This window comes from Rhineura floridana, chromosome 6, assembly GCF_030035675.1.
Source record: "Rhineura floridana isolate rRhiFlo1 chromosome 6, rRhiFlo1.hap2, whole genome shotgun sequence".
Classification (NCBI taxonomy): Eukaryota; Metazoa; Chordata; class Lepidosauria; order Squamata; family Rhineuridae; genus Rhineura; species Rhineura floridana.
The window spans coordinates 57,716,291-57,734,773 of record NC_084485.1 but is presented as its reverse complement, the minus strand read 5'-3'; the positions used below and the strand labels follow the sequence as shown (position 1 = coordinate 57,734,773).

At 40.0% G+C, this 18,483-nt stretch overlaps 1 protein-coding gene across 3 annotated transcripts in view; it reads right to left on the bottom strand.

Annotated features, from left to right (window-relative positions):
* Positions 1-8,132: 8,132 nt before the first annotated feature.
* Positions 8,133-18,483, bottom strand: part of ST7L (suppression of tumorigenicity 7 like) — a 108,158-nt gene continuing 97,807 nt past the window's right edge. For all 3 annotated transcript variants that reach the window (XM_061631998.1, XM_061631997.1, XM_061631999.1), the window contains one exon: positions 8,133-8,547. In XM_061631998.1, coding sequence (XP_061487982.1) covers positions 8,498-8,547 — 50 coding nt within the window. In that variant the 3' untranslated portion in view covers positions 8,133-8,497. The remainder of the gene's footprint in view (positions 8,548-18,483) is intronic.

Here is an 18,483-nt window from a genome sequence, read left to right as displayed (position 1 = left end):
TACTTAAAATTAATACTGGGTGAAATATTTTTCATTGCATTTGGGTAGTGTGGATGGGACATAAACAGCCCCTGACAGAGCGGAATAATCTTTTAACAGTTTGTGGAAGTCATACTTAGATGAATAGTTGGGGGGCGGGATATTCAGCTCTACTCTACTTCAAAGTTCAGTTCTGCCAAGTTTCTAAGAGAAGGAAATCCAAGTGAATAAAGCTGGGCAAGTATTTCCAAAATGTCACTGCATTTTTAAAAGTTTTGTTAAATATAATTTTTAAATATTTTGAACTATACTTTTAGATTCCCAACAGTGAAAAATTTCAACCAGCCTTTTAAATTGAGACCTATCCCACTCTGTGTCTGTGTTAGAACTGCTTGTTAATGTTTTTTTAATAATGTTTTAAACCCTTTTTTAAAAGATGTTTTGAAAGCTTTTTTAAAAAAATGTTTTTAACGTTGTTTTGTTTTAATGTATTTTAAGGTCTTTTCATGATGTTTTAAAGTGTTTTTAGCACTTCTGTTTGCCACCCTGGGCTCCTGCTGGGAGGAAGGGCGGGATATAAATCAAATAATAAATAAAAATGTTCAACAAGTCAAAATAGTTCATTTGACCCAATCAAAAAGATACTGTAACCAGTGTTTGAAAACAATCAAATGTTAAAATGCTTTGACAAAGTTTTCTAGAGTCAAAAAAGGTTTGGTAGACTTTTCCCATTCCTATTCTGCTTGAAGAAAAAAATGAATATTTAAAATGTGATCTTATACATGTCAATGAGTTCAATGGGATTTCACTTCCATGTAAAATTGTATAGGATTGCAACCTAATTCACATATTTGTTATTATTTCTATTTATTAGGTTTGTTTAAATTCCAAAATATTTAGATGTATATCCCTTTCTAGATTTATTATTATTATTATTATTTATTGGATTTATTAGTCGCCCATCTGGGAGGTTGTCCAGCCAGTCTGGGCGAAGTACAGCCAAAAATATAAATTACATTAGACAATAAATGTAAAAACATTTAAACTCAGATTTAAACTCTGAAAACCACTAACAAGAATACTAAGATGCAATATTTCAATGAATACACAAATTCAGATAACCATTTAGACCTATCTTTTTAATCTCTTTGCCTTGCATTTCTGCAAAAGCCCAGTTATTTCACGTTAGAGGGGAAAAATGAAAATTTTGACTGGCCTTTAAGTCTGTGATTGGTTCAATAAATTGGACTGACCTTCTCTCCTGTGCCTTTAATGGCTTGATACATAGAAATTTAGCAGTGAAGCTTTTCCCACCAGTTGAATCCATGCTAACAAAAAGTACCTACAAAAATCCTCTGTGCTAGGCTGCTTGTAGAAGTACAGGTTCGGGAGGGGAGCCAGGGACAGGAAGTTGTCAGCAAAGTTTATATGCTCATACCTGGATATATCAAAGGTTAAAATTACCAAAAAAACCCACACTTTAAGAGCATCTGTTTTGGTTATTTTTGATACCTCATAATAATTAACTATGTAGCAATGACAAAGTGTCATTGTTTTGTTTTAAGGAAAAGTATGGGTTAGTGTTTTGGCATCATACATATCTAGCACATTAATCCATGTAATTGTTTATAACAATTCCATTGGAGAATTAGTGAGTTGGCAACATACAATGTTCTCTTGATGAATAGTCAGAACAAGTAGAAACCAGAACAAAATGTTGCAGTGTGAAGTGTTCTTGTCCAGTGTTCTGGCCAACCATACCCTCTTCCCAGGAACCTTCACTGTATTCCACTCCCCCCTCCCCCATTTTCTGTTTCCCCCATTCTAGAATTCCATGGTTACTTATAAAATCTGTTCTTATTGGGCTGTTTTTTCAGGGAGTGGATTGCTCTCTTCACTCCCCATCTTTTTTACTTCTGCAAACCTTGGGGTTTCCCCCAAGCACAGTGGTACCCCTTATTTTTCAGTGTGCCTGTTTTAGCTACAATATTGTTGGCATTTATCAGCTGAATTAGTCACGATTAGAGGAAACAAGTGTGGTACTTCAGGTGTGTGTTGCGCCATGTGTTTGTGTTCCAAGAGGGCACCTCCATGTAAAAATAGAATTTTTTCAATATGTGTCCATTTCTCCTGTAATGTGTGATGCTCCTCAGTTCTTTGCTCAAATAAAGAAAAGCCACTACAAGATGCCTCTGCCTTTGTGATGGTTGCTACTACATTCACCCCATCAATGCAGTGCCCACATAATAGCCAGCTCACTTATGGCTTTCCATCCACAGTAGGAGTTCCGCTTCACACGTGCTAATAGTTGCTAATTTTCCCCTTGAGGAGGGTTAGGTATGCACAATGAAGAGGAATGGCTGCTAGTCTGGCCGCTTGGGGACAATTTATGGGGACGTTTGAACTAATATTTGTCTAACCTGCCACAACCTGTGTGGGAGAGGATTTTTTAGACACAGCCTTCAAATGCATTATTACTGCACAAGAGACAGACCAGGCTGACCCAGGCAGCAGCAGCCAGGGGCAGTGACTGGTAGGGAAAGTTGGGAGGGGGAAGAACTGTTGCTTTAGAATCTTGGCTGATGATTCAAGGCAGGGAAATGTGACAGTCACCCAGTGAACTGTGTAACTGATGAGAGGCTGCAGCAAGACTCGAGAGGAAAAAATTATGAGCACTGAGTGCAGACATCAAACTTGTGGACAGTGTACCAGTACTTAATGCACTGTCAAGCAATAGGTTCAGGTGAGCTGGAAAGATGTTTTTCTTCACACATATGCATAGTTAACTTGTGGTATTCATTTCATAAAGAGCCCATGAGAGAGAAAAAATCATAAGCAGGGCCTACAGACTCAGTAATTTCAATTTACACACATAGGTCTCGCTGGCAAATGCATGAGAATACTCTTACATGCACAAGAATCTGTGAGGTCTCTGTATGAGGACAATACCTTTTGTACTCTCACAAAGAAATATAAGAGAATTCAAGCTTGCTCTAATATTGGTACAAATTATTTTTGGAATGGCAGCACAATACAATCCCTAGTGCGACTGGCAAGTCACAAAAAAAATTAAGTGGGAGAGTGTCTGGGATGGCTGGAGAGGGGTTGGTTTTTATTTTTCTCTAGTACACTTGTAATTCCAACTGAGGGTTGTGATGGTATGCAGATCCTTGCCCCTGCGGCAGCACCTATAGCCACAGGAGGAGAGTGTGGGGGAAGAGGACTGCCATCTACATCAGCCTTTCCCATCCTGGTGTCCTTCAGATGTTGTGGTCTGGCTGGAAAAGTTTAGTCCAAAACCTCTGGTAGGTGCCAGGTTAGAGAAAACTGGTTTAAATAAATCATGGGTGGCCAATCTGTGGTCCTTCAGATATTGGACTCCGCCTCTATCAGCCTCAGGCAGTATTGCCAATGGTCAGGGATGGTGGGCATATAGTCCAGCAACATCTGAAAGGCAACAGGTTACCACCCTTGAGGTAAGTGTTAGCTTCCTTCCTTCTTGAAGTACCGCTGGGAAGTGTAGTGGAAAATACTGCAGTTTTTACAAGACAGCAGAGCATGGGAAAACAATTTCATCCCTTTAAATCAGGCTTGGTGTAATGGAGAGCGGCTATACCCAGGGTCACTGCTACCTGAGTTGAGAAATTGCTGAGGACCATAGAGCTGAATTCCTCCAAATGCTTTTCTTGAGGCAAGGTGAGTTATGGTGCTTCTTTGAGAAAAGAAGTACAAACACAGGGCTGGCCCTACCATGAGGCAGCTGCCTCAGAAGGCAAATGGTGGCAGAGGGGATGGGAAGTGATAGCAAGGTATTGGGAAAACAAAGCTGTGTTCACCATATAGCCTGCCCTGCTCTCCCAAGGTAACCGGCTGCCCTCAGGTGCAGTACAGGACAGTGTCCCGTTGAAGTCCACTTGGCTCTAAATGAGGAGCGCCATCTTGTCTTTCACTTCAGATAGCAAAATGTCTTGGGCTGACCAAAAGAAGCTACAATTGAAATTTTTCTTATCACTCTTACACAAAGCTTGTGAAACAAGAATTTTGAGATCTGCAATGAGGCTTCCAAATTGATTACCTAGCTACATTGTTGCAGGCCTCAGTGCCTAGTGGAAAGTGGTGCATAAGCCCAAGACTCATTTCTGCACTCTTACCACATGCAGAACCCACAATGCAATGGAATATTACTATCACTTTATGTATATATTCTGCCTGATAAATTATTCTTCAGGAAACTTACAGCTAAAAAATGTTCTACCTGCAGTGAGAATGTACAAGCCAGAAGTTCACCCCTGTACAATCCACACATTGGAGCTGTGTATGAACACAGTTGTTACTATTTTTTGCTTCCACAGCCTACTAGGAAATCACGTAATACAACACCCTGATTCTATTCTATCCTTGAAATGATGGGCAATTTTCATTTATGGGCATGAGGACTATGTAAATATCTCATCACTGAAGGGGAGTCTACTAATTTGATCTCTTCAGATTTCATGACTAAAGGCCTGTTATCCTCTTTATGAGAATGAGGAAGAGGAGGCAAAGCACCCTTCTAGCTTGCAATTCTGTGGATTCAACAATTGCTTCTTAGGTGAACAGTAACCTTGAGGCTGAGCACATATGTGATAAGCAGAGACAAATAAGTTCAGCTACCACTGCAGAATTACAACACTGGAGAACAATTTGCTGCATTCCTTCAAAGGCCTGTATGAACCCAATCTCCTAAATAAGTACCAGACACCAAGTGCTCCGTAAGCAAACAGAGCCCCTGAAGTGCATAAATGAAATAAGTAAAAAGCTTCACGTTACATATAAACCAGCCGTTTGCACCTTGTTATTAATGGTCTTGATTGTGACCTCTGAACCCAGGCTTGCTTGGAGTCACGAATCCACAAGTCTTGGCACCTTTGCAATAATTCCTAAATGCAGGAGAAGAATAAATAAAACTGTCCGACTTTAAATTAGATCCAATAAAACAGAATTTAGTTTCAAGTAAAACTGCATCATCAAGCTCTTTCATGGAGGAATGCCATCCAGAGATGACTGACTGACTGAAAACTTAAATAGAGACTGATTGGCCTAGATTTTTCTGATTGCCAATGCATTTTTTAAAGAAGAAAGGATGTTCTTGGCATTTTCTAAACAGGAATGGAAGACCATCAAGGTCATGCGGAAAGGCACTCTCAGAAGCTGCCCCTCATAACTGTGGAAACCTTCCTTAGATATTCTGCCAACTCAGAGCTTCAGCATTTTCCAGAACACCAAGGCTTGATTCTTGTGTAGTCTGAACAAAATATAAGATCATTTTAAAATATATTTTCAGTTGGTATTTTATGTTGGTGATTTGCTACAGTTATTTCTTTTTTTAATAAAAATGTTGATACCTTCTGAAGCCATAGGATTGTGATGGATTAGGCTAAGAAATAAAGTGATCAAGAGGTACTTGCACAGTAACATCCATCACCTGGAAATAACTATTAGAGTGAATTTATGCAGGTAGTATCTGCCACTTGAAAAACAATGGCAAAACGGCTCACCAAATGCTGGACTTAATGGGTTGAAGTGGGAGAAACTTAAATATCAAAAAGCAAGAACTGCAATATTAAACAAAGACATCCAAACTGAAGCCAATTCCATTCTAGGCGGTAAGCACAATAGTTAAGTTCTGTAGAAGTTATACATGTATTTCTTACCTTGTAATTTAGAGGCACTGCCAAAGCGACATGAAGTGGTAGAAGGAACTAAGACTCCAGCAAGAAGACAGGCTGCAATCCTATGCACGCTTAACTGGAGGTAAGTCACATTGAACTTATTAGGGTTTAATTCCAAGTAAACATAAGATCAAGCAGTAAAGAGCTAAAACTACCCCAAGGCATAATGCAACTATAATGCACACACTAATAGAGTTGTGGAACATTAATCAAAAAGACATACACATTGGTTACAGTGACCTCTGGCCTTTTTTGCACCATTCTCAATTGGACTGGTTATTTTACATTTTCTTGTGTACAACAGAGTATGTCACAGAACAACGTGGATAAACAGCAGTGCTACAGTACAGAGCAGGTACAGGATGGGCTGCTACTTTGAACATGGCAACATATTTTATCAGAGAGCAGAAGAGTAACTTTTCCTCCTCTTACGGGAACCACATAGGCCAAGAATTGCTGACACCATTAGACATTATAGAACATCGCCAGGACTACATTCACAAGCTCATCCGACTCTAGTACACTTGTGTCAAAGAGGAGACAGTGAGAGAAACCAGCTCTAGGGAGTGATACATGGGAGGCTGTGCTTCATTTATAACCCTACACATATGCTGGAAAAGGTTCAACTTTAAAAAGCATTATATTGCTTACCTTATGGGCCCCTGCGGATGGTGAAGTGAAATTGCACGAGAACAACATGTCTATTAATCATCACAGTGATACCAGCGTGAGAAACAGCCCGTGGCTTATGTTCAGTTGGAAGAAAACAGAGGAAGTTACCTCCTGGTAGCTGAACAGTTCCAGCAATTTGTATCTCTTCCTTTCCTGTGTTGTCATATATGAATACAAATATCAGTATGGATAGGGTGGTAGGTGATAACATTGGCGTGTGCCTTCTACTGAAAATATATGTATCTCCAAAATGGAGCAGAGCACAAAATGCAACTGAGAATGGGCTTCCAGAATTTGAGCTATTTTCAGCCTTTCAATATAAATTTATAGAACATGGTGGGATCAGACGTTTAGGCAACATTTATAATCAGTGTCTCAACAGATAGGGAACTAATTATCTAGAAATCATCTCGGAAGTTGCACAATCTCATGCTTCAAGATCAACAGCCAGTCTCTGTGTGAGGCTTGTGTGAAGGCAGATATACATATTTCTTTCCAGTGCAGGGATTACGCATCTTTTGCTGAAGCATTTGCTCCCTCATTAGATTAGATGGGGAATGCTTTGGCAATGCTTCTAGTTGCAAATTGAAAAGTGCATGTGCCATCCAATTCAACAGTGCCATAATTCCAAAGTTTAGGTTTCACACTTTACCCCACATAACTGCTGTTTGGAACAAAGTCAGAAAAGAGCAGGTGGTGGGGTGGGGATATCGAAAATGAGCTGGGTGAATGCTTCTGGATGATCATAGGTCAAGGCAAGCATCAATTTTGTCTGCTGCAATTAGTATAAATTCCTTCCAAAGTATAAGTCTCCATCAAGTGCTACAAACAGTTAAGCAATTCTAGAAACAGCTGCAAGTACAAGTATACTTATTAAGCTCTGATTTATGCCTCATTGAATGGTAAATGTGGAAAAAATCAACTAATTTGATCCCTTAAAAGTGGGAGGACCCAGACCAGCTGCTGAGGTGGGCTCATTTGTAATAGGATAACATTTGGCTTGAACGATAAGTAAGCAATCATAAGAATTTGATGATCATATCCCAAATGTGATGAGTTTCTATCCTGCCCTATCTTGAAGGCTGAGTTATCATGGGCCATGAATATCTGTACTTTGCAAGGTACTTGTAAAATCCAAAATGCACTACTATAGCGACCAATCTGGAAGGTCACATAATTAGGGGTGTTTCAGAACAAGGGACAGTATCCAACTAACTTGTTCCATCAGCGCAAGGATTTCTGCTTGTGCAACAGAACTTTTCCTCCTACTCTCCTCTTGTCTTCCCCAAATCTGTTCCAGAGGCTTGGCAGAACCCCACAAAAAGATTTAGGGGGCACAAAGGAGAAGAAAATGGGAAAGTTCTATTGCACAAGTGAAAAACCTTGTGCTGACAGAGCGTGTTAGTTGGATATTACCCAGCATCTCAGGTTAGCAATGTCAGTTCAAGATGTCCCCAGTGGTTCTACCTCCTCCTCACTGCTATCCATTCACCTCCTCTCTTGTTTTGGGTCTAGTCTACAGAGTTGGCCAGAGGGAATGGCAAGATGAACGAAGGCTGCTACACCTTTTCCTTCCTTTCTTTGCTTGGGAGAAGACAGGTGAACAAACAGGACAACAAGAGGGAGGAGCAGCAGGACCAGGAAGCTCCAGCTGTTGTCAGTGGGCCCCCTGCTTGAATGGGCCTCAGCAAGCGCCCAATGATTCCAACTCCTGCCACCAGCTCTGCAGGTTATATTTTGGGCTAACAAACATTTAAATGCAGAAGACAATTTCATCACACAATCTACTATATTTATTGCTTTCTGGAATTTGAGAGAAAGCAGCAATCTCAAGTTGTACAGCAAAACTTCAAGTGAGGACAATGTTCTTCCCTCCCTACTCCCAATAAACACTGTGTAGTTAAATCTATACAGATTCTAAAGCTTAAAAAAAGATACAGCAATTTTAAGCACCAGTAACAGGATATAAAACAAAACTAAGTCATGGAGTTTGTCTTTCTTCACACCCATAGCTGCAAGTGCTTCTTTGCTAAGAATGGGTGTTGATGGTGGAGTTCCTGAGAACACTGGCCCAAGCACTGAGCTCCACTCAGATTTAGGTCAGCTGATGCCAAAAACCAGTAGGCATGAGGCGCTCAATCTTCTCCATCATGAAACTCAAGGGTGACAAAAGAGTTCCAAAGAACTGAAATAAAAAGAAAGCTACAATTAAGCTTAATGCTGAAGTTAACACACTCATAAAAATATATTTTGCTGACATATTTGACTGGTCTTTACATAGAGACCAAGAATCATTTCCTTGCATGTAATATTGATATAGCTGAACAATAATTTAGGAATCCAAATAGATTAGGTTTTGGACATTGAAAAAAGGATGCAGAATATATTTCCATTTCATTTTTTTTTTTAAACAAAAAGCTTCCTAAATATTGGTGTATTTTTGCAAAAGCAAAAAAGTCTAAACTTGAAACATACAAATGAAACGTGTAAACTGTGACAAGAGAAAAATCAGACTGCCCCAGAAAGCAGCAATACTTTAAAAAATAAAAGTTAATGAAGAGAAAGTGCGAAGTTCACCAAAACTGTGCCAAAAAGAAAAAAAATCAACTGAAGTTTTGAGAAGGTGAAAAAAAGTTACACAAAGAAATACATTTCTGTGACATTTTGGCTTTCATACGCATTTGTCTTTAAATTATTCAGTCAGTTTTAGATGTTTGTTACTTTAGGACTACCCTTATTAGAGACTGGCAAATCATGGAACAAGGCTTCAATGACAGCAAAAATAACTAACTAACCTAGAAGCAAAGCTGAACAAGGACAGAAATTAAATTTAAACCGTTAACTATAATCACTTAACAGTGTCTTAATCTTTGCTTCATCTTTACAAGAAACAATTGTAGACTCTGGTGACCTTGTTCAACCCTGTCATATTCACCACTGATACTATTTTACACAATGGACTATCCTTCCTCCTAATTGCCTTCTATAATCCACTAGGACCTTGTGCCATTCTTCACATCAAAAAATGCAGTCTAGAAAGCTGACATTTGAAATAGAGTTTTAGCCATGGCAATGAATTAATGCTGAGGTAGACATGATATCTTCAATTGGCTTGACATAGAACAGTTTTGATTGTGCTAACTCTAAAGTGGGATCTCATTCCAAGTAACTCCACAGCTCCACCACTATACTAATGGCACTTTTATTCGTAGGCTCATTCTTCATATTCCAGGAATTACATATAGAAGCTAACCTGTATATCACAAGTGGTATCTCTCAAATCAGTAACAGATTAAGATGTAGGTTAATAAAGGCAAGAAATCTTTGTCTTTCACCTCTGCACACCCAGTTTGTGGGAGAATATTTCACAAGGTTTAAATGTAGAATATTATTCATTACACATTTCCTAGCCATATATATTATCTCACATAAGAAAAGCCTCCAGTGTTTATAAATTTGAGATGTTCAGCAGCTGTGTTATTAATTTAATTCTTCAGTGTCACTTAATGTGACTCAACAAAACAGTACAGTAATCTATATCTTTTTCATACAATTACGAGAATGGATTTGTTGGGATTCAGAGGTCTATTTGGCATATTATTATGGTTCCCCCAAACACCTAGTGCTTCAAAATAAATATGCAAGAACTCATGGAATAGGTGGTGATAGGATGACAATTTGGTACAAGGATCATCTCATTATACATGAACTAGAGTGGTCACGTTTTGAGACAAAATTGAAGGTTCTGCTCAGGAAAACCATCTAGGAAATGGCTAAGGAAGAAAAAACATGTTTCAGTAAAACTAATGAAATTTTGCAGGCAAAAATTCTCACTATCGGGAAACCGCAAAAAATAGTAATGTATTTTGATACACAAGCTGCGCTATGGTGCCATCTGGGCCTCACCAGCACTGGATATTTTGGGATTGGTGAATAAACTTTCTACAGAGTAGTCAAAGTTAAATAAGACCTCAGGTGACAGCTAATACTAAATTACAACTAGAGCAAATTTGAAGTAACTTAATCATCTGAGGAAATATCTGAGGGAAGGAAAATTAGCTATCCTACATTCTTGATTAAAAAGTCTAGCAAAATTTCTCTGAAGGCTTCCATGCATTGTGAACATACAGGGACCTCCATTGATCCATGACCTTTGAGCAAATCTGTACACATAAGGCCCTATACAGCTCAGAATCAGGTCGCATAGGCAGCAGACTGCCTTATCCCTTATACAGTAGGGCCCTACTTTTTGGCATTCCGCTAATACGGCGGTTTTCAATTACAGTAGGGCCCCACTCATACGGTGCTTGTTCCATTTTTTCAGGCGCCATTTTATTGTTGGTGTTCCACTTTTCTGCAATTTTTGCTTTTTGGTGGGGGTCCAGAACCTAACCCGCCGTATGAGTGGGGCCCTACTGTATACTGACTACCTCACCGAGTTCTGCAGGACAGTTTCTCTTTAAAGCCCCTAAAATATCAGAAGCCTGCTCCACAGTAGCTCAGAACAGGGCTTTCAGTGCACATGCCCCTGTTCTATGGAGCAGTATTTCTGCTGAGATATAACGGGCACTCACTATCTGTACTTCCTGGAAACAATTCAAGACATTTTTGTTTTGACAAGCTCTTCCAGCTGGATGAAAAGTTCTCTGTCATAGGTGCTTATTTTGCATTGTTTTAAAAAACTATTTTCAGATGTTTTTTGTATGGGTTGTAGTCAACTATATCCTACTCACAGCAGACCCATTGAACTGAATGAATCTAAGTTAGTTATGTCTATTAACTTCAGCGGGTCTCTATGTAGGACTAGCATTGAATACCACCCTATGTTTTTTATAACTATTTTAGCTATTTTATTATATGTTTGCAAACCACCTTGAGATATATGTAAAAGGGGATTCATATATTAATAAGTTTGACAGATTCTACAGACTTCAGAACTGAACCTTTCAGACAACTGAGGAGGGAAGTTTATACGTATATTAATTTGATGTCCTTCAAGATCCCTGCTGTATGCCAGATTGACTGGCTAAGTAGCTCTTCAAAGCACACAATTAACTTAGGATATGCACAATTACTTCTGCACCAGAACTCTAGGCCCTGAGTATTACAGCAGCATTAATATCAGTAGCTTTGTAACTGTACAAACATAATAGGGATGGGAAGACAAGGCGAGATTGAGGCTGATGGTTCACTGTTCAAGGAGAGTTCTGGTTGTTCATTTTCTTAATTGCAATTACTTTACCATGTCCCATTTCAGTCAACAGAATGGTGAAATTGACTAGACCAGATTACAACCAGCTTTTGGTATAATAAATGTTTACTCATAGGGATAGCCTTTCCACAAAAGAAAAAGCATTCTGACTCCTTAAAAAAAACTCTTTGAAATGATGGGGCATTGTTATGGGAGAGTAATGCATGGTTATATGAAAGTTCTGTAATAGGCACAAGTTGTATGTACAGTAGGGCCCTGCTTTATGGAGCTTCGCTTTACAGTGCTTTGCTAATGCGGCGGTCTCAATTAAACGCAATTAGACTAAAGCTCCACTCATACAGCGCTTGTTCTGCTTTTACAGAGGTTTTTGGGCGTCGCATGCCATTCTATTCAATGAGTTCCGCTTTTCAGCTGTGTTTACTTTTCAGCAGGGGTCCAGAACGTAACCTGCCGTATGAGTGGGGCCCTACTGTACATCATTGAATCAGCACTGGCTAATTTTCTGTGGATTAGTTTTTCCTTTTCCATGTAGTTGGAAATGCTATGAAAGCCTGCAAGCCCTGGCTGACAAGAGACCACAATGGAACACAAAGACTGAATTAATGTATAACAGGCACCAATGCCTCTGCAATTCTGGGAGAAAGGGCAGGATATAAATTTAATGATAGGTAATACTACTATTTACTACAAAATTTACTACTTGTAAGTTTCTGAAGGTGCATTCTGTACAACTTCTAATTTAAAAAAGATCCACTGCTGCAGATCTTTGATGCTTTGTAGAACTTCACCTGCAAGAATATCATATCTTTACTATCATTGGTGTGTCCACAATCTCCACAGAGACCCTGTTCTTCTTCTGTGCTGGTGTAATAAATCAATTCTGTTAATGGCTAGTCAAGTGGACAATAATAGTTTTTAGACATCAATTAAGGTAGGTAAACAGGAAGATGCAAGAAAATGTGAATAAAAATAGTAATGACAAAATCCTAGAACATACCAATTAATGAACTGACCAGCTCTGTCATCAGACAATAATGAGTTATAATATCCAAAGGCATCATGCAACATGAAGGAAATATTCCTTGTATGACTTCTGTAGTATAGTGCTTGTTGAATTAGTAATTAAATATTGTCCATGAAAAAAGGTATTTTTTCTGCTGGAAAAAAATGAAGTCATCACCTTTCTAACAGCCTTTTTGTGTGGTGTGTTACATAATGCATTTAGCAGAGCACGATCCAATTCAGTTGTAATACTACTAGCACTTAAGACCATGCATTGAGACAGGATTTAATTGAGTATACATTCGGTATGTCAAATCTACATAAAGGCATTTTCAAACATTTGTCAAAGGGACCTTTAATCATTGTTAAATACAGCCACGTTTGCCAAATCTTGCTAATGAATAATCAGCCAAATACACAGGATGATATCCAATATTAGTCATACTTGATTTAAAGGAGTCTACTCCAAGTATGACTATCACCTACAGAAATCTGGTACTTATACTACTAAGTAAAGTCAGTTGACAAATGAAGGGCATATGCTAAAAGTCTCTTCTTCCTTCAGCTGTACATATGAATATGTTTTATCTATCCAGCCATTCATCCACCCACCCACAGTTGCTCAACATGGAATCAGACTGTTGGTCTCACCAATACTGACAGAACCTCTCCAGAGTCTTTTGGCAGACATTTATCCCAGTCCTGATACCAGAGATCTGCCAGAGATCTACTTAACTAGAGATGTCAATAGTCAAAAAGTGGTCAATTGATTTGAACTATTTCATACAAAAAGGGATAGCAATACAAGAGATTTCTAGACATTATTCATACAAATTATTGTTCTAGTGAATAATTTAGTGAGCTGGAATAATGTAGCGACTAGGGAGCCCTTAGTTTAAATCTTGTTTCAGCCATGAGGTTACTAGGTAGCCTTCAGGAAGCTTCAGCACCTTTCTCCCCTCCCCAACCAGCAGTATGTACTTACTATTGGCTTAATTTACAAGGCTGTTGTAAGGATTGAGATAATGCATTATGAGGTTCTATAAACACTATAAAGCACTATATAAATTCAAAGTATTATTATGGTCAGTTGATGCTTATACTTTATTTATTTATTTGTTTGTTTGTTTGTTTACCAACCACCCCGTGGCCAAAGCTCTCTGGGCGGTATACAGTATATAGTGTCATTTTGTTTAACTATAACCTGATGGATAACAGGAACCAGGTACCTTCAATAGATATTCACCTTTTCACACTAGTTTTAAGTTGCAACCCTAAACATATTTACTAGGGATTAAGTCCCATGGAAATCAATGGAACTCCTGAACAAACATGCCTAGATAATACTGAATGAAGCCAAACATTCTTTAGTGCAGTTGTATTGTTAAGAATGCAAGGATCAAAAGAGTGTCATCTCTGCATTAGTTATCTCTGCAACGTCCTGTATTACAGGACATTAGAATCTCGGTACGAACAAAGTTCTCATTAAATGCTGCTAGTTAGAGCCAGTGTGTTAAGAAAAACTCCATACAGAAACAGAAGAAACAACCCCACTTAAAGTCATAGGTTACCACAGGTTAGCAGTAGGTTGTACAGAAATAGAACAACTATAGGGTTTCCTTTCAGAATCCTATAGTTCTTACACTTGAAGGTTGTTGCCTTGAATACACACACACACATTCTTTAGGGTTAGGCACATCTGAAATAAGGCAAAACAATTCTCCTCTCCCCATATTCTTGATTAGAGTAAATTTTTTTCAAGTAATGCACAGGAATTCCAATTGTGGGTAAGCAAACATTGCACATCCTAGAAGCTGCCACCTAAGATGTGTACAGTTCTGGTCGCCTCATCTCAAAAAGGATATTATAGAGTTGGAAAAGGTTCAGAAGAGGGCAACCAGAATGATCAAGGGGATGGAGCGACTCCCTTACGAGGAAAGGTTGCAGCATTTGGGGCTTTTTAGTTTAGAGAAAAGGTGGGTCAGAGGAGACATGATAGAAGTGTATAAAATTATGCATGGCATTGAGAAAGTGGATAGAGAAAAGTTCTTCTCCCTCTCTCATAATACTAGAACTCGTGGACATTCAAAGAAGCTGAATGTTGGAAGATTCAGGACAGACAAAAGGAAGTACTTCTTTACTCAGTGCATACTTAAACTATGGAATTTGCTCCCACAAGATGCAGTAATGGCCACCAGCTTGGATGGCTTTAAAAGAAGATTAGACAAATTCATGGAGGACAGGGCTATCAATGGCTACTAGCCATGATGGCTGTGCTGTGCCACCCTAGTCAGAGGCAGCATGCTTCTGAAAACCAGTTGCCGGAAGCCTCAGGAGGGGAGAGTGTTCTTGCACTCTGGTCCTGCTTGCGGGCTTCCCCCAGGCACCTGGTTGGCCACTGTGAGAACAGGATGCTGGACTAGATGGGCCACTGGCCTCATCCAGCAGGCTCTTCTTATGTTCTTATGATTGCTTTGTATTGCTTCACAGTAAAGCCAGCCCTGTTCGTTCAGATCTAAGCAAGTACCATCAAGCAAGACTCCATGATATGAAAGTTGGAGGGATGGAGCCACAGATGGTATATTCCTCTTGCTTCCTGCTTGCATTGGTAGCAAAGCTACATTAAAATAGGAATAGAGGTGAGAAGAGAACAGCCAATTACACACAGGCTGTTTTCCTTGCATATTGCCAATTACGTTTCTGATTTACCCCTTGTTTTTGCAAAGAAATCTAAGATAGCCATTTAACTGGCTTCTATCTCTTCAGGTTAAGCAACCACATAAACAAGCTCAAATAATAGTAATCTTGTTTCCCACTGGGACATTCAATGCTTCTGGAAAGCAGCTGTATAACCCATTCCAGCTGTTAACAAAAGCCAATCAAGATCCCTGTGCCCCACTGGACCCAGTGGAAAGCTTCCATTCACTTCAATTTAGCGACTATGAACCAATTCTGAGTTTTTGATGTTGGCATATTCTTTTGTGTATATGATGTAGCTATTAAAAGACTCACTGTTGTTTTTGGCCTCTCAACAATTTTTTTGTAGTTTGGCAAGAGGCTTGTCTGGCAATTTGATTGCACAGGAAACAAATGAAATATTATCCAGTGAAAATGCATGAACCAATGTTATTCTACTAAATAAAAAATATTAAGTTTTGTTCTTTTACAGAAGTACATAGCTGACAATACAGATTAGACAACTGAGAACATCTCCTCTCTGCAATACACAGAAGAGTTGTGGGGTACAATGGAAGACTGTATTTTAAAAGCATAGACACTGCTCATCAGTAAAGGTAAAGGTGTCCCCGCACTTACAGTGCGATTAGTTTCCGACTCTTAGGGTGACATCTTGCGATGTTTACAAGGCAGACCGTATATATGCGGTGGGTTTGCCAGTTCCTTCCCCAGCCGCTCATCAGTAACCTCACATAATCCAAATTTTAAACCTAGATGTACTTACATCTTATGAATATCCACCACTAGGTGTTGTTACTGATCCATTTTCATTCCTAAAAAGAGCAAAAAAACTATGGGGAAAAACAGTGTCTAGGCCCAAGACTTATCAATTTGTTCTAGGATGGAGGAACCCAAGTTCAAACCATGAAGCTCACTGGCTACACTTGGTCCAGCCACTCTGACTCCCAGCCTAACCTATCACACAAGATTGCTGAGAGAAGAAAAAGTAGGAGGGGCCATTTACACCACTCTATATTCTTTGGAAGAAGGGCAGGATATACATCCAATAAATAAATAAAACCCTCACATTCACTTTGTTAGGTCCAAACCCAACACGCAAGTCGCCCTGTCAACCCCAACTCGCTTATTACACCCGGGAAGAGTGCGGAGTTGAGTGCAAATGAACCCACTATCAGAGATCAAGTAACACGAGACAAAAACCTTTGCAAAGGGGACCCAATACTTACAAGCCGAAGCAGGCCAGCATGGGAACCTTGTTTATTGGTGTTCAAGGGTTTATATAGGCTTACCCCGAAGTTTACAATATCGGGTTCACGTCATAAAATACAAAAGAAGCAATTGCTAACTGTCATAGCTTTGGGGCATATGTAAGGAGGTAAAGGGGTACAGGGGGAAGGACAAAGTGGAAACATCAAGACTATCTCTTAGACTCTATGTCTGCATATTTCGCATGTCCTTGAGATAAGCACTATGCAGGAGCAGACAAAGGCAACTATTGAGGGGAGGCCCAGCTGCAACCGGGCGCCCCCTAAACTGGAGACAGACATGATATTACTTTGCTTACATATCAAAGGAGTTTTACAAGTCAAGGTTTGTGGGACATTGGAACAGCGTTTGACATTCCTATGCAAGGCACATTAGTAACAATAAGCAAGGTTATAAGCATAAATGTGATACAGAAATGCATAGTAGGGAAGTTTCCAGCTTAAACCGGCTTTTATTATGCGAGCCACTGGAATGTAGGTAAGGGTCAGGTCACCAGGAAATAAACCGACATTTTAGATCAAAAGTCAAATAAAGGCCACTTTGGTTCTATTTCCCGTGAAGCCCAAGCTGGTGTAGGCAGGACAAGTGAATTATAGTTTTACAAGCACTGGGGGTTTCAATTTATCCCTAACAGTCCCCCCTTTCAGCCCTGAGAGACTGACTAGTCTCTCAGGTAGCTGTATTTCCTTGCTTGGGTTGCCAAATCGGCCTCAAAGCCATTTCCATGTAAGTCGGTTGTGGTTTTCGGGAAAAGGACAGTGTGAGCTTGCCCAAACAGACTGAGGCCAATTGCATCAAATTAGGAATACATTGCAAACAACAGCAAACAGAAATCAACAAAGCAAGTACCATAACAATGTAAAATAAAATTTTGTGCCAGTCAGGCCATGCAGAAAACCAGTCAGAAAACCCAGAGAACAAAGAGAAATTCCCAATGCGCTCTACCTCATGATAAATGTTTCCGATATCATTAATGTGTTTAATGACGTCAGCTTTGCTGTCCGTAATATGGGTACAACATTCGCTCCCTATTAACGAACAGAACCCCCCGTGAGAGCTCAATAAAAAGTCCAAGGCGAGCCGGTTTTGCAAAACTACAGTTCTAATTTGTCCTTGTTCATTTGTAAGATCTGAAAAGGAAATAGCCGAATCATTCACAAAACGTTCAAAGGCTTGAGAAAGTTCTATGAGTTCCTGGTATGTTTTGGCTGCGCCGTACATTGGAAAAAATCCTCTCAGCACTGCCTCCCCTGTGCCTCTCTTGTTGCGGCGGCGCAGAGTGGGCAGTGTGGGGGAAACCCGGAGCCCTGGCACCACCCTTCCCAGAGTGCAGGTCCAAGAGCCTGATACTGGTAGTTTCCTTACCGCTGAGTGTCCACAAAGCCACCAGAGTCCAGCTGGGGTTTGGTGGTCCACTAAGTCCGTGAGGAAAGGCACCAGATGATGGTCTGCAAAAGTCAGCCGCAACAGATGCTGCCAGATGGATAACCAAGTCAAGCCCTCTGCTCTGTGTGTTCCATTTAAAAATGTCCAATTACCCGGGTTTGTAGAGTAAATCAAGCCATCACACATCATCCCACCCGTTGGCTGGCTTCCGCTGCCTACACAGACTGATCTGGCGATGGGCCCGCTTAGAACCAGCCCCCCTTCTAGTTCCTGTGAGCTGGAATGCGAGGCAAAGGATATTCTTTCAACGGCAAAGGGGCCCCAGTCAAGGGGACTCCAGCCTGTCCATGTGGTGGTGTGTGTGCACAGACATAACAAGTGCCCTTCTTAGGAGCTGTTTCTTCCATTAAGGCAACAAACGTATTTCCATCCCACCCATCGCCTATTTTAGTATTTCTTTGTTTAAACCCGCCTAATGTCTTTATGTTATGTGTAGCCTGCGTTACCTGCTTCTGTACGGGTTTCTGAGCGCTCAGTTTATCATTCAGCCACGCATAG